The 16,203-nt window shown below is 48.8% G+C and overlaps 1 protein-coding gene across 14 annotated transcripts in view; it reads right to left on the bottom strand.

Moving 5' to 3' along the window:
• DNM2 (dynamin 2) overlaps positions 1-16,203 on the bottom strand; it is an 88,081-nt gene that overhangs the window by 20,140 nt on the left and 51,738 nt on the right. For 9 of the 14 annotated variants that reach the window (XM_037505793.2, XM_037505795.2, XM_037505798.2 and 6 more), the window contains exons 8-13: positions 11,763-11,898; positions 8,510-8,577; positions 7,818-7,956; positions 5,402-5,488; positions 3,598-3,668; positions 268-319 (exon numbers count right to left, since the gene is read on the bottom strand). In XM_037505793.2, coding sequence (XP_037361690.1) covers positions 268-319; positions 3,598-3,668; positions 5,402-5,488; positions 7,818-7,956; positions 8,510-8,577; positions 11,763-11,898 — 553 coding nt within the window. Of the gene's footprint in view, positions 1-267; positions 320-3,597; positions 3,669-5,401; positions 5,489-6,475; positions 6,615-7,817; positions 7,957-8,509; positions 8,578-11,762; positions 11,899-16,203 lie in introns of all 14 variants that reach the window. The other 5 variants (XM_037505794.2, XM_037505799.2, XM_037505790.2 and 2 more) reach the window with 1 other exon arrangement.

The raw sequence follows: 16,203 nt of genomic DNA, 5'->3' as shown, positions 1-16,203 counted from the left end.
GAGGGTCAAGTTCTGTGACCTTGGGTGTCAACAGGATGTCCTGGGTTTATGAAATTTGCTCCCTAGGCCCTGCTAGAGCTTCAGCTCTCACCTCATTTTCCTGAAACATCAAAACCTTAGTAGACTCGAGAGGTTGGGGGTGGAGGGGTCTGGGGTTAAGGTGCCAGCTTCCGGGAGGGTGTGCCCTGCACCGGGCGCCAGCACTGGTTGTCCCTTAATGCCCTCCCGCCGCCAGAGTGGAGGTGTAGGCTGTGGAAGGGTGGCTACCTGGTTGGGGATGGCTCTCTTCTTGTTCAGCTGCGTGTTCCTCTGCTGGGCACTGAAACCAGAGCACAGAGAGGGTTCATGCGGCAAGATGCTGAGAGGGACAAGGATCAAAAGGCCCTTATGGCCCAGGTGAGGGCATCTCTTCCACAGGGGCAGGGGGGGTCAAGCGACCAGCAGAGGCAGAGAGAAGCCCCTTCACATAAACACTGCCCAAGGGAAATAGCTCAAGCTCATAAAACAAGAAAACACTGAGTTAAATCAAAGCTTCTAGGCCCTGGTCTCAGCCACTCCTGAGAGTGCAGCTGCTTCCACAAGTCAGTGAATCCTGCAGTTTCCAAGAGGGGGTAAGAGAAGCTGGGAGGTAGCTGGGAGGAATTCCGGAGGTGACTCCAGAATAACTGCAGTGCCAGGCTGTTAGGCAGCTAAAAACTTAAAGCTTCTTTCCATTTTCATTATCCCAACCTTGCCACCAGGTCCTACGTGGCCCTGGCCACAGGGTTCTCCAGCTTGGGTCATGAGACTCAGAGACAACTGCTTGCCATGAAAACACCACTCATCTCAGATGACCCCTGAGCCAATTGAGAGGACAATCAAGGTCAACAGGGAGTGTTTCCAGAAGGTCCCTTCTTTGTCTAGCCCCAGATCTCTTTTCTTGTTCACCTATCCTGTTTCTTGACTAGGTATGTGCCACACAGTCCCACTGTATTTTGTATGTGTACTAGTCAGCTCCCCAAGCTCCTTCTACTTGGATGGTGATAGCAGAACCTGCAAATATTTAATGTCTCTTGGTACTTGAATGTCATTATTGTCTTTTCCTATCCTATTGCTTTAGCTGTAACATTTAGGAATAATATGAAAAGGCAAACCATTCTTGTTTCATTTGCTTACTGCGTCTGTGGTTTCACCTTAAAATTCAAGCAGGCTATGGGTGTGTGTGTGTGTGTGTGTGTGCGTGCGTGCGTGTGTGTGTGTGTGTGTGTGTAGGAAATAGGCTTCTATTCCTACTAGATGAGTAAAGTTGGAACATTATGAATGGAGGTGAGATTTTATCCAACAATTTTCTAACACTTGGTGAGATTACTATAGAGCTTTTATGTTTTGTTTGTTTGTTTGTTTGTTTGTCTGTGGGACCCTCGACGGTGGCCAGGGATCGAACTGGCACTGCAGAGATTGCGGGCAGCCTCGCAACCCAGCGCTCAACCGCTGCGCCACCAGGGAAGGCCCACTATACGACTTTTTTCTAATTCTTGTTTTCAGTGTTTAGAGGGCAGCGAGAAAGCAGTCTACAACAAGTATACGACAAAGTTTGATCAATAGTGTCTGAAGGAGGTAGGACCACCCACAGCGATGGTTGGAAGCTTGTGAGGTCCAAGATGGACTACTTCTAATAGCTTCTTGGCTCCTATCTTTGCCTGGCAACCATGTGGCTGTCCCTTTAGCTTGCCTTCACCCAATCAGAGATTTCTTGAAGCAGGGCAGAGAGGGAATCTCAAGGCCTACCCCTGGCCAATAGGACCTTTCTGGCCTGGCCTCTCACCTCTACCTGGTCTTTGTCATGTTTCCCCATGCTCCTGCTGCTCAGCTTTCCTTCCCTGCCTCCTATACGCCCCCAGGCTCTCCTGCCTGACATCTGGAGGTCATGATGTTCTGGGGAAGGTCCTGTCAGGCCACATCCCTTATTTCCCTTTCTCAAGCCCCTCACCTAACCTCCTGTCCAAATCTCATCTTCCTTGTGACAATTTGTACAATTTGTTACCATTCCTGCCTGTGGTATCTGAAGGGGCAGAGTTCAAGTATGGCTTGTATCAACCAAGTCCAAAGGCTCTGGGAAAAGGCTCCACAGCTATTCAGCGGGTGCCTGGGACATCTACCCAGGCTGGGAGGAGCCTGGTACCCTGGGCCCTCCCCCAGCCAGGGTGTCCCCATTTACACACCAGGAAAAAGGCACACAGCAGGCAATACCCACCCGGTCACCAGCTGCTCAGTATAGTAACAGCTGGGGGAAGTGGGAAGGCCCAGGAATCCAGAGGAAAGAGTGGAGTGGTCAAAGGAAAAACAGGAGAGATTGTGAGAAGGAACTGTGGATGAAGTATAAGAAGCAAAGATATCAAGACAAGGAAAAAAGCAGTAAACCAAGGAGGGGGTACCAACATTTTCAGTCCATACACTCCTGGCTGCTGAGGGAACAGGAGGAGAGGCTGCCTCCCCAGAAGCCGAGCCTTATCTCTAAGGTGCTGCCTGAGACCCCCCCCAAACCCACACCTAGCAGGGATAATCCAGTGAGGGCTATCTCCACGTTTGTCTACATTCCAGGAGGAGTTTCTGATCATCCCCCCATTCCTTCTTTCCTTCTTTCTTTCTTTCCTTCCTTCCACCCATGTACCCAACATAAAGTAACCGCTCGATCAAGTGTGTTGAGTGCGTTGTTCTACCCAGGTAACTACTTAGACAGAGACTCTCTAGCCCAGCTCCTCCTCAAAGAAGCCTGTCAGACGCCCAAAGACAGCTCAGAAGGCCACCCTCTGGACTCCCATGGTGCCTATACAGCCCCCAGCATGGACCACACCATCTGAACTGCCTAGGTGCATTCCTTTGAGGGTGAGGCCCTGGGTCTGTGCTTGCTCCTATGTATTATAAGGCATGGCACTAGAAGGCACATCCACAAGATCTGGGAATAAATAAAAGGTGGGTAGCCTCTGATGATTCTAATGGGCTCAGAGCAAGAAGACTTCCATGGGCCATCAAAACAATCCTTGGGGAGTCCAAGCTTGCTGAGGGGACCTCGGGGACTGACAGAACCAGCGGGTGACCTCACCACAGTATGTTTATTCTACCTAGTGCCAAAATCATAGTTCTGCACTCTGGTTCCTTTTCTGGGTACACAGAAGGTTCTGGTCTCAAATCTATGCTATAGGGAGGGAACCCATGGAGATCCTGAGCAGCATTTCCCAAGAGTGGCTTCTGCAACCCTGAACCACTGACATACTCTATGAAAGGGGTGGCTGCATTTGGGGGTACCTAGGGTACACTATACATGAGGTGAAGAAAGACTCAGAAGTCCTGCAAGGAAGGAAGCACTGCATGCTGTTTGCCTTGCTCATTCCCGATGAGTTTGACGACAGGAGGCACATTATAGACAATGGGACTGGGGCTGCTCTTAGCTCATGGAGGCTTCCAGATACTCTCAAGATGGTTCCATGCTTCACCTAGGAGCCCTGACAAGATCCTCTTGCCCCAACCCACTTAGGGAATCCCAACTTGACCACTTCCCTTGGGGCTGGCATTGGTGCCACCCTACCCACTGCTGTCCTGAAAAGTACATGTACATACTTGGCAAATCCAATGAAGTCCTCATGGTTCGTGTTGATGTAGGACTGCTCAATATCAATCAGAAGCAGAATCTGGGGGAAAGCGGGGGTCACTGTGAGTGTACAGCAGAGTGGGGCAGGGAAGGACAGCAGCTGGAGCACTTTCTGTACCCACCAGCAGGGGAGTCAGAACCATGCTGCTTCCCCCAGGAGAACAGGGGCCACAAGTACATGGCCCTGGTTCCCCTCCCACCACAAACACCTAGGACCCATCTGCAAGGGGAAGGAGGCATGGGCTGCTTTCAAACATCAACGAAGTAAGGCTGGATCAGAGGAGCAGAGTGAGACAGGCGGCTAGCATGGCAATCAGGGACAAGTCCTCTGGAGCTGGGTGACCACTGAGGCTGTGGTCCCATTTCAGCCACTGAGTGTGACCCTGGGGCACATGTTACCAAGCTACGGAATGGGGAAGTGAAAGATTTAACTAGAAAGATTAAATAATTCACAGTGTATAAAGATTTCAGCGCCCAGCATAAGTGCCACATTAAGACAGCAAAATGAGGAAAAATAACGCTGGGGGTAAGGGCTAGGGCATCTGCTTGGTCCTCTCTGCCCCCTCCCCTGCAGATGACTGGGGTGGGGGTATAGAGGGCTGGGATGTGACCCCTCCATCCTCCTGGCTCTGGCCTCTAGGTCTCCCCACTTCACCTGTGTTAGTACAATCTTTGCTCTGTACAACCAGCTTTTTTACACAGTACAGTAAGTCCCCTTCTGACCCAAAAAAGGCCAAGATAATGTGACTAGGAGAGGACATTAAAATGAAACACACATGCAGGCACACACGAGTTAGTTGGGATGTCATCTCAGGTAAGGGGCAGGATCCTACCCCTTCTCCTCATTGTGCTGCAGGGCCCTCAAGCATAAAATGGGTCAGCACTCAGACCCCATGGGGTTGTTGGAATCACCACTGTTGATTCTGTCAGGCCTGAGTCCCACTGCCCCTGAGCCTGTGGGTCAAGCCCAGCAATGATGATGCTGGGGTAGCTGGGAACCATGGTGTGTGTGAAAGGGACAGCAGCATCCTTGCCATTGATGGCAACAAAGTGAACTGGCATCTCTCAAGCTTCTGATATACTTTTCAGGCCTAGAAGCTACAAGGGAAGGGCTGAGTCTGAGGGTCAAATGAGCCAGTTTCTCTATCAGTGTCAAGGGGAGAGGGTCTGTTTCAAACACAATACTACAACCAAGTAGGAGACAATGGTTCATTTCACTTTCGATTTAAACAACTGCCAAAAGTGGGCAGACGGAGGGGAAGTGACTCAGACGAGGGGTTGGGTCACTCAGCAGGGGACAGATGAAACTTTTGCTGCATGTGTGTGGGGGCACACCACTCTCTATCAAGAAAATGTTAAAACACAAAATGCAGCCCAAATAGCCATGAAGCCATGGAAGACTGCTTAACAACCAAAGCAACAAATTTTGGACACACTACAAACGACAGGGATGAATCCTAAATGCATTACTCTGAGCAAAGGTGGTCAGAATCAAGGAACTATGGAATACAAGTCCATTCTGGAAAATGCAAAACTGCAGGGGCAGGGAGCAGTCCAGTGGTTGCCAGGACCTGGGACTGGGGAAGTGTTGATAACCAAGGGAGCAAAGACTGGGAATTTGGTAGGGTGGGGTGATAACAGAACTGCTGTGAATTTTGACTGATATAGAAGGGGGATAACCTTGCTATATGCATTTGCCAAAACTCAAAGAATTGTACATTCAGGATTTACCGCATGTAAATTATACCAGAAAAGCAAAATAAAAGCTAATACCTGCTCCTTGGTTTTTCCCTCTCGTTCCCGGATGTAAGTGGTGACGATTCGTTCTGTCTCCTCTCGTAACCGGGGATAGGAGGTGAGCTGGGGGGAAGCAGAGTGGAGGCATTGAAGTGGCCCCCATGACATGGGAAGCACATGAACCACATGGAAAATGCAGGGAAAAGGGAGATGACATACATGAGTGGCCCACCGAGCCCCTACCCCTTTCCTGTCTCCTAACGGTGCCAGTCAAGAGATAAGAAGGGGATGTTGGAGGACGGTGGGCCTGAGAGGTTCCCACACACAAGCAGAAATGCTTTCAGAAAATGTGATTCAGAGGTGGAAAGTGTAGGGAGAGCAGGTGGTGTGTCTGCCACCCAGCAGTGACCACCATCTGCTTCCCACCCAGAACTGGGGGAGAGGAAGGAGGCTGGTGTCACTAGAGCCATTAAGGCTTAGGGTGAGGACTCCTACCCAGCTCGTGAGTGTGCAGCACCTGCCTAAGGATAGTAGCGGCAACATCTGGGCCACCCACCTCGGAGGGACGCCCTTGAAGATAGCCATTCTGTATCATCTAACCATTGGAACCTGCTCCTCCAACACCCTGGTGCCTCTCGTCTTTGTAACGGTCACCAAACCAACACACAGGAAGTCCACTTTCTGCAGTTTGCGTCAAGTTCGTAAGTTGGGGAAATTGAGCTGTGTGCCAAATCACTCATTAAGTGGCCTGAAACTAAGAACATGCAGGCCTGCAACCTGATGATGTGTATCACTCCTACGACACAGCTGGGAGGCCCTCTTTCTCTAAGGGCTCCAGGCCTGAGTCCTGTTTGTTGCCTATCATAGCATTTGACACCTCCCATCAGTTGGTACCAAAACTGCAAAGGTGGAACATGCATGTGATGCAAGCCCCCATTTTTGTCTGCTGATGCAAAGTTCAGATGTCACCAAGTAACACTGGCCCAAGAAGAGGGAGGGGGGTGGTCCTGCCAAGGTAGCATTTCCCAGATGCTTGGGTTAACACTGACAAATGGGAGGGAGAAGGCAGGGGGCAAATGCATAGGTGATAATAATGAAACCTTCTATTACCTTCTCGGCACACCTTTTAATGACCGTGGCCAGTTCTGAAACCACGAGATCAACACACTTCAAACTTGGCTCTTTGAGTTTTACAATCTGTTTTTTCACAATGGCTTCAAAGGCCATGTCGGGGGTGAAGAGCCCCGTCCTGGGTCATGTGGAGGGCAGGACGAGGTAGAAAGACACCCAGGGACAGTGCAGACCACACACGCGGGACAGGAGACAGAGAGAGAGAAGAAATGAGAATCAGCTGGTTAGTGACATGCATGGAGGAGCCTGTGCCCGCATTTGCCCCGGAAGCTGCTTCAGATCAAAGAAAGGTCCTGAGTGACAGGTGGGATTGGCACAGGGTTTAATTATAGAAGTACTACAGGTTGGTGTCATCATATGGACAGCTAAGGGAGTGCAGAGGCCTTGAGTTTTCATACCCATGAAAAGGACTCTAGGATGACATCACCTTCAACCCATCTGGGTCCCCCCATCCCCCTCCCCTTTTTATTTTCCAATTGAAGAAGCTTAAGAAGCAAATGTGGGCTTTGCCAGACTAAGTAAAGAAGGCTCAAGCAGAAATGACCTGCCTTGGAAAGCTGACCCAGAGCTCTCCGCTATCATGGACGTGCAAGCACAAACTGCCCACAGAAAGTGCTTCAGCTGCTTGGCCAAAGTGTGCTGCCCTGGGAACCAGGCTGGTGGGGGGTATGGGGCCTGGCACATCCTGCCGAGTGGAGGCAGTGGCCCGTGAACACCAACACACAGGAGCTTGTGACCCATTGGATCTGAGGTCAGCTGCTCTGGGTGATAGTGCAAGGGGTGGGTGAAGGCCCTTCGGAGTTCAGGAGCTTTGTGGAGTCTGGGACTGGGCACTCATTATGCTGCTGGCGTCTGGGCCTTTCTGAGTGCTGTGGGGACAGAAGAGTGGCTGGCTCCTGAGATGCCTGAGGGCGCCAGACTTTTGTCAAAAAAGGGTGCGACCAGGGAGGTTCCAGGCACTCGGCCTCCAGCAGCTGATGCGGGGTCCCTCTCTGCTCCCGGAAGGCAGCAAAGCGACAGCCCAATGAAACCCCCAATTCCATCAGACACATGCTAGGCTTGGTATCAGGGTCCTAGGGAGCCCTGCCCACCAGTCTGGCCAGTTCTGCAGGGCCAGCCTGCCCTGCTTGTGCCGGGGCTATAATGCTCCTGTCCCAGACTCTGGGAAGAGGCTATATTCTTAGAAACTGAGGGGATCTGGTTGGGGCTTGAGGTGAAGGCACCGGCCGGGCAAAGGCTGAGGCAGCACTGGGAGCCTGATACCAAACCCCCATACCCCATTTCCACAAGGCCAGGAATCATCCTGCCGAGGGTCCAATACCTTACTGGTACACTGCCTAACTGTATTGATTAGCTCCTGGATAACCAGGTCGACACATTTCAGACAGGGCTCTTTCAGCTTGACGACCTGCTTTTTCACAATGGCCTCGAATGCCATGTCCGGGGTGAAGAGCCCAGTCCTAAAACCATCCATACCCAGGGGCAGGGGAGATAAGTCAGAGAGAAACAAAGCACGGTCAGCAATGTCATAGGCATGGGTCAGATCCCCTAGTCCATGTGAGACCAGACAATTGGGATGATAATGTTTGTTGGCATATGGAGGGGACCTGGGCGGCTCACGGGAGACCCATGCTGGGAACAAATGCAAGTTCTTATAACAGCAACTCAGCTCTGGCTTTCTAACACCCCTGCCTCCCCTCCACCCCCTCAAGCAAATTTGTAGTGAGCTTTCTCAGCTGACCAAAGTAGCTGCAGCTCATGCCATCTGGGTAGTAGTACCATGGGTACTAACCCAAGGGTAGCAGTCCCATGGACTCTAGCAGGTCTACAAAGGACTGAGCACACATGCCCTCAAGTGCCCTTTGAGATCCAGGGGGAGAGGACAGTTACTGAAAAACACCCAGGGACCTCTAAAGGCATCACAATCTGCATACCCGGAGGTTTGGGAGGGACAGACTTGGAGGGAGGCAACATGGAGACATAAGGGAACATAGCTATCCCCACGGGACTTGCCTGACTCCATGGATATTCTTAATGGCATAGCTGATTTCCCGTCTCAAGTCCTTCTCGTCAAACTCCATCTGAGAACAAAGAAGCCAAATGCATATGACATACCTGGGAAATCCCGCAAAAAGGTAAGTATTTGGTGAATGTTATCTTCTGAATGTGGCTGTCTTTATATGGCACAATATTATTTGCTCAAAATGTAAAAAAAATTTTGAAACCCAGTTTCATGGTTTGAAACTAACATTCTCTTTTTGAGGGAATGTGAATTCATATAAATTTTTCTACACTTGATATTAATCAAAAGGCTGAGAAGTGAGGGGCTTCCCTGGTGGTGCAGGGGTTAATGTCTCAGCACTATCAAGCTATTGCCAGCCACGGAGCATGAGCTCGAATGTCAGGTAGCTGGCCAGGGAGCTGACCACATGGTGCAGCAGACCTCTCCTGTCTCACCTGCTGCTCCCCTCGGCAGTATATTTCAGTAGATCCACCTGTTCTGCTCCCCACTCTGTCTCTGGTGAATCTCACTCCCTGTACCTCTGGTCTAGACCTCAGTTCTTCCATGCATAAATAAATAAAAACAAATCTTCAAATTAAAACAAAAAAAGGGCCAAAAAAGTGATGAATTCATGTAAATTTTTCTTATGGACTACTTGGCAATACAAATCGAGACTCTCCAAAAACATACTGTCACCTGGTAGTTTAAAATGTTCTAGAAATTTTTCTTGCGGAATTAACAAAGAGTTACATTCATAGAACTATTCATAACTGTTGGAAAGTGTGAAAAACACCTGAATGCTCAATGAGTAACTGGTTCAATGCATGGTGGGACATCCATAAGATTGTTTTACTACTAACAATGCATGCAATGTGTATGACTAGTCTGGTAAGATGGCTGCCATATGAAAAAAGCAGGTTATAATTTTTTTCCCCTTAGCTATGTATGTAGGAAAAAGGCAAAACACTGGTTTTACTCATGTGGAAAACAAAGAAACAAAAGTAATGACAAGTAAAACAAAAACAAATTCTTAGACCGTCAGAACAAAACAGTGGTTCCCAAGAGGGGAAGGGGGAAGGGATGTTGGGTATACTAGGTCAAAGGAATCATATATGGTGAAGGATGGAAGCCAGACTTCTGGTAGTGAACAGATGCTGATTTATAAGACTCTGCAACTGAAACCCATTATGATGTTATACACCAATGTTACTTCAGTAAAAAACTTAGTAAGATTTAGGGTCAGACAGCCAAGATTAAATCCTAGCCATTCAATATCTATAGAAAATACTTAACCCTCTGAGCCCCAATGTTTTTATCTGTAAATTGGGGGTAATAAGAACATCTACCTCATCAGTTTGCTGTAAATGTATTAATAATAATACACATGAAGTACCTACTGTCAGTCTTAAAGTATTCAATAAACAGTATTATTTTCATCCTTTTAAAAATACATATAAAATTACTTAAAAATTAAAAATACACATATATGTGCACACAAGTAAGGATGAACGTATGTGCTGTTTGTGTATACAAGGGGCTTACCCATCTGCACAGAAATAAAAGACACATCCAGGTGTTAACCCGAGTTGCCTCTGGATGTAAGAATTATGGGTGTTTTGCCTTTTAGCTTCTATTCTTTTATAGAAAAGAACTTTGCTAGTTTTTTTAAAAGATTTATTTTTTTATTTTACATATTTATCATTTTTTAAATTTTTTTAGACAATATTTGCTTTATTTATTTTTTAAAGATTTATTTACTTAGGACCTCCCAGGTAGTGCAGTGATTGAGCGCTGGGCTGTGAAGCTCCCGCAGCCTCTGCAGCCCCGGTTTGATCCTCGGCCACCAGTGAGGGTACCACATGGCGCGCAGACCTCTCCTGCCGCGCCTGCTGCTCCCCTCAGCAGTGTACTTCATCAGTCTGCCTGTTCTGCTCCCCACTCTGGCTCCTGTGAATTCTCTCACCTCCCCCCCCACTCCACTCCCCACCCCTGCACATCTGACTGTACCCAGTGCTTGTATAAATAAATAAATCAATCTTAAAAAAAAAAATTCTCAAAAAAAATTATTTATTTATACAAGAACTGGGATACAGGTCAGAGGTGCAGGAGGGCGAGACAGTTCACCAGAGAGAGCGGGGAGCAGAACAGGCAGACAGACCGAAGATACTGCTGAGGGGAACAGCAGGTGAGGGAGGAGAGGTCTGCTGTGCCATGTGGGTAGCTCCCTGGCTGGCTGGGAATTGAACCCACGCTGTAGAGGCTGCGGACAGCTTCACCCGCTGCACCACCGGGGAGGCCCAGATTTATTTATTTTTATACAAGAGCTGGGGTACAGGCCAGAGGTGTGGGAGGGTGAGAGGATTCACCAGAGACAACACGGGGAGCGGAACAGGCAAATGGACTAAAATACACCTGAGGGGAACAGCGGGCGAGACAGAAGAGGTCTGCCGTGCCATGTGGGAATCTCCCTGAATGGCCGGGAATCAAACCCGTGCTGCAGAGGCTGCAGACAGCTTCACAGCGCTGTGCTCAACCTGCTGTACCACCAGGGTGGCCCTTTGTTAGTTTTTATATCATAAATGATATGTACCTACCGTGAAAGCTATCAAACTTCAAGACAGCTTAAAATCCCCCAAATCCCAGGGCCTCCCCGGTGGCACAAGGGTCGAGCGCTGGGCTGCGAAGCTGCCTGCAGCCTCTGCAGCGCCGGTTCGATCCCCGGGCGCCAGGCGAGGGTCCCACATGGCGCGCAGACCTCTCCTGCTGCACCCGCTGCTCCCCTCAGTGGTGTATTTCGTCAATCTGCCTGTTCTGCAACCCGCTCTGGCTCTGATGAATTCTCTCACCCTCCCCCGCTTCTGACTGTATCCAGTGCTTGTATAAATAAATAAATAAATCTTTAAAAAAAAAAAAAAATCCCCAAAATCCCAGCACTGACATTTTTGCAAACACCCTTGGAGATTCTGTGCAAAGGCACACCTTGACTAGTGTACCATTTCTTACAGTAAGAAGTACAAAGTATCACTTCTATGTTATGTTACACATGCTGCTCTCCTAACCTGCTTTTTTCCCCCTCCTACAACAGACTGGGGATATTTGCCCATGTAAATTTGTCTACATCTTCTATGTGTACTGCAACAGGTATACTGCTTTTTTCTCAGAGAAAAATGGAATTTCCACGCAGCTCTGTTGGAAACCTCTAAGCTGCCCATCAGGACACCTGAGGGGACAGTGCTGACCAGAGACATCAGGGCCCAGCACTACCTTCACCAGTTCAAAGGGAAACCGCTCGTGGAAGATTCGATTGATCCGGGCGCCCCCAGAAAGCTCCAGCGTATCCACCTGGTCTCCAGAGCCCTCGATCCTCTTCTCAAAGTCCACCCCAAATTGCTGGACCATCCTACCAGGAAAAAGAAAACCTGAATGTCAAAACCAAGGTTTCAACATGGCTCTAGGTTAGGTCCTGAGTCAAGCCATGGCTTACTTTTTTTAGCAGCAAAATGTATGCATAGGTCAAAACAAATCAACAACACACAGGAGGTGCCTATTACAAGCACTCACTACGCAGCAGGCCTGCTATGGTTTATTCATTGATTGAATTTGGGGGAGTGGGGCAGTTTTTACTCCCCACTTTGCAGATGACAAGAGTGAGATGTAGGGATCACAGCTCAGTCACATCTGCCCTGAGGTTTGACTGGGGTGTTAAGGCAGCCCCTCCACACAATTCAGGTGGTTTCAGCCACCTTCCAATCTGTTCAGGTCGGGACATTACCATGGATGGGCTGTGAGGTCTTACACAGGAAGCTTTGTCCATCTTGGCCTCAGTTTCTTGATCTGCAAAGTGTGTAGACTGTAATAGCATCTACAACACAGGGTGTCTGTGAGGATTCAAGGAGTTTCTAGGTATCATTAAGCGCAAGAAATCACTGATTCTATAATGCACTATTAACTTGTGTACCCACAGAAGATAAAGAATGCTACCAATTAAATGGCAATTCACCTAAACTTTTGATTTCAGAGAAGTTAAATTTTTAAGGCCTCATATAATTGATGAAATATGGTAATGCCACACATGGCCACCTCAGCATCCAGCCCAGTTCTTACAAAGTACCTCTAAGTGCTGCTTATCAGCTTATTAGTAGCATGACAATGTGAGCAGTACAGAACGGGGACAGTTATTAGCATTTTGGTTTTTTGAAGCATTTTTAAAAAAAGATTCATTTATTTATGCATACAAGAACTGGGATACAGGCCAGAGGTGGGGGAGGGGGGGGTGAGAGGATTTACCAGAGAGTAGGGAGCATAACAGGCAGATTGACTGAAATACATTGCTGAGGGGAGCAGTGGGTGAGTCAGGAGAGGTCTGCTGCTCCGTGTGGGTAGTTCCCTGGCCAGGGATCAAACTCATGCTGCAGTGGCTGTGGACAGCTTCATAGGTTGTGTCTTAACCCCCTGCGCCACCAGGGAAGCCTCTAGAAGCATCTCTATTTGCTCCCCTCAATCCCTTGCACTGTCTGCCTTAATCATTCCCACTCATCAAATTCTTGATCTACTCAAGTAGTATGTGGAGTTTCCTCAGGAGAGTGGCCCCAGTGGTGACCAGCCCTTGCTGTGACTGCCACATTAACCCTGAAGTTCTTTTATGGACAAAATGATTGATGCCAGCAAACTACCAGGGCAGCAAGCTCAGCTGCTGATAAACAGGGCTTCCCCTCACACTGGTGGGGGGGCAGATGCAAGGTGTCCCAGGTTCCTAGACGCCCCTGGCCCACATCAATGGATGCTGTGTAAACTGGATTTCCTTCCCAGAGACCACACAGGCCTATGTTAATACTACATCTGGAAAGGGGTACCCTGACTGAAGGTCAAACCAGGCTCAAAGTCATGAGACACAGCACCACAGCATGGACTACCAAGTGGACAATGGTGACTTCAGCCACCTTCTGCTAGCTGCAGGAGGACACACTGCATACAAGTGGTAGCCTCCAGGGGGTTCAAGAATCCATACCGTGCTCACAGCACTTCCTTATCAATTGTCAGAGGGTCAACTGTGTTCCCTCAAATTCATGTTGATGACCTAACCTCCAGGACCTCAGAATGTGACCTCTTTTTAGAAAAAGAGTCATTGCAGATGTAATTAGTTTGGTTAAGGTGAAGTCATACTCGAGTAGGCTGGGCCCTTAAGCCAGTGTAACTGTTGTCTTTAGTAAAAAGGGCAAATTAGGGTCTCCCTGGTGGCACAAGGGGTTAAGCACAGGACGGTGAAGATATCTGCAGCCACTGCAGCACAAGTTCGATCCCCAGCCGGCCAGGGAGCTACCTACATGGCACAGCAGACCTCTCCTGACTCACCTGCTGTTCCCCTTAGCAGTTCATTTCAGTCAATCCGCCTGTTCTGTTCCCTACTCTGTCTCTTGCAACTCCTCTCATCCCCTGCACCTCCGGCCTGTACCCAAATTCTTGTATGCAAAAATAAATAAATCTTTAAATGCAAAAAAGGGGGCAAATTGGACATACAATGAGAGCTCCATGTGAAGATGAAGGCAGGTGCTGGGAACACCAAAGACTGCCAGCAAACCACCAGAAACCCTCAGAGGGAACCAACACCTCAATCTTGACTTTCAGCAACCAGAACGATGAGAAAAATTTTTGTTGTCTAAGACACCCAGTTTGTGGTATTTGGCCACAAGTGATATCATTAGAAAGCAGTGATTGTGAGTTTATAGCCTCAGGTACACTTCTAAAGAACACACATTCCTGTTCCTTGTTCTAGAAGGGGGCAGACTCACGTGCAAAGCACAAAAGCCAAGAGAAGAGAGTTGTTCTGAAAAATACTCCCATCATTCTGCCCGGGGAAACAACCTGCTGGGGGCCTTTAAACGACCTGCATGCTACAGACAGGATGGGGCAGATGGGGAAGAGGACAGGGTGGACACGGAGCAATGACCAAGCTGTGCTGGGGTAGAGAAGCCAAACCAAGTGATACGCTGTGATGATGATGATGATAAAAGTGACATCAGTCAGCTCTTCTAGCACCGGCTCCCATGACCCACACACCACACCAGCCTGTGTGCAGCCCGAGGGAGTGAGTCCAGAAACCAATTAGGGTGGGCCACAGGGCACGAGGAGTGACAACATCTCTCTGGAGCCCAAGATGGCGAGATGGAGTCTAATTTCAGAGCACATTCTCCACAATCCAGTGATTCCTCCTTCAGGAATTTGCCCAACAGGAATTCTTGCATGTGTGCTCAACTATAAATCTGAGAAGCATCTAGTAAAACAAAAAGTTCTCAAATGTCCTCTACATGTCTCCAGCTGTGAATAAACACATATGCCAGGCACCATGAAAAATGGAAGGCTCGTGATGATGCTTTAATAAGAAGGGGAAAAGGAAAAGCAAAACTGGGGGACAGACTGATGCCAATGTTGTCATACTCTTGTAAGGAAAAAACCTCCCTGGTGGTCTAGGGGTTAAGTCTCAGCGCTATCTCTGTGACAGCCTGAGTTTGAACCCCAGTCAGGGAGCTGACCCACATATGGCGCAGCAGACCTCTCCTGTCTCACCCGCTGCTCCCCTTAGCAGTGTATTTCAGTAGATCCACCTGTTCTGCTTCCCACTCTGTCTCTGGTGAATTCTTTCATCCCCTGTACTTCTGGCCCATACCCCAGTTCTTCTACACAAATATAAATAAAATCTTAAAAAAAAAAAAATAAAAAAAAAAGGGAAAAATCTGAGATGGGGAGGGGATGCACAAAAGGGAGGTAGCATTTTCACAGTGACCACTTTGTGCCATGTAAAGAGGACTATTTTCATAGGTAAGGGTCAGGAGGAAGTCATGCAACAAGTACTTCAAAGAGGTGACCACTAGTCAAGAGGGTACAAGAGGGGCCTCTGCTTATCTGTGCAGCCTGAAGTCTGTAGGAGGACCTCGGCCTGCACCTAAGATGCTCAAGAAGCCATCATGGGGGGCCTGCAGATGATAGCAGTGCACCTCCACGGGGCTTGGAGGGCCTCTGGAGAAAAATGGAGTTTCTCCTGGCCATATGACAGGATTGCTGCTACTGCTATCCTCATTTTTGGGGTGAAGAAAGCAAGGCTCAGAGAGGTCACTTGCCTGTGGTTGCCCAGTGTGCCAAGGTTCACCCCAGGCCACACAATGGAAGTCTGCAAAGGGCCAATGTTTACTCTGTAGATAGTTTTTTGGAATGCACTTGAGGCTATCTGAGCATAAAGGCATTCTCCCCACCTTCTCTGACCTACCTATAGGCACAATGTTGGGCTTGGGGTCATGTTGTGATGGCCGGAGGGGGCAGTGTCTCTCTGACATATCAGTGGCAGGTATCTCATGCTTGGCGTTATCTGCTATCAAGGCTGAAGGGAGTTTCCAAATCCCCTCTAACCAAGCCCTTTGAGTGCCCCAGGGTCCCTTGCAGTTAAGAAAGTGAATACAGAGGCCAGAAGGGCCCTGAGCAAGAGAACCCGGGATTCCTGGCATGCAGGCTCCTCCATCTTTCAGTACAGAGGCTGTATCAAGTCCCTCAAAGGTATGGGCTGTAACAGCAAGAGAGGAGCACAGCCTCAAAGTCAGAGGAGGGATTCCAAGCAGTGGAGCAGAAGCTGGGCTCTAAGTCTATTCTTAGACTATTCTTAAGTCTATTCTTCCTGGAGCAGCCAGAGGGTGCTGTGAGCAACGGAGAGAGGCCA

The sequence above is a fragment of the Talpa occidentalis genome, unplaced genomic scaffold (assembly GCF_014898055.3).
Source record: "Talpa occidentalis isolate TD23 unplaced genomic scaffold, MPIMG_talOcc4v2.1 talOcc4.12, whole genome shotgun sequence".
In the NCBI taxonomy this organism is placed as follows: domain Eukaryota; kingdom Metazoa; phylum Chordata; class Mammalia; order Eulipotyphla; family Talpidae; genus Talpa; species Talpa occidentalis.
Note: the sequence above shows the minus strand (reverse complement) of the source record. Positions and strands in the feature narration are given on the sequence as shown.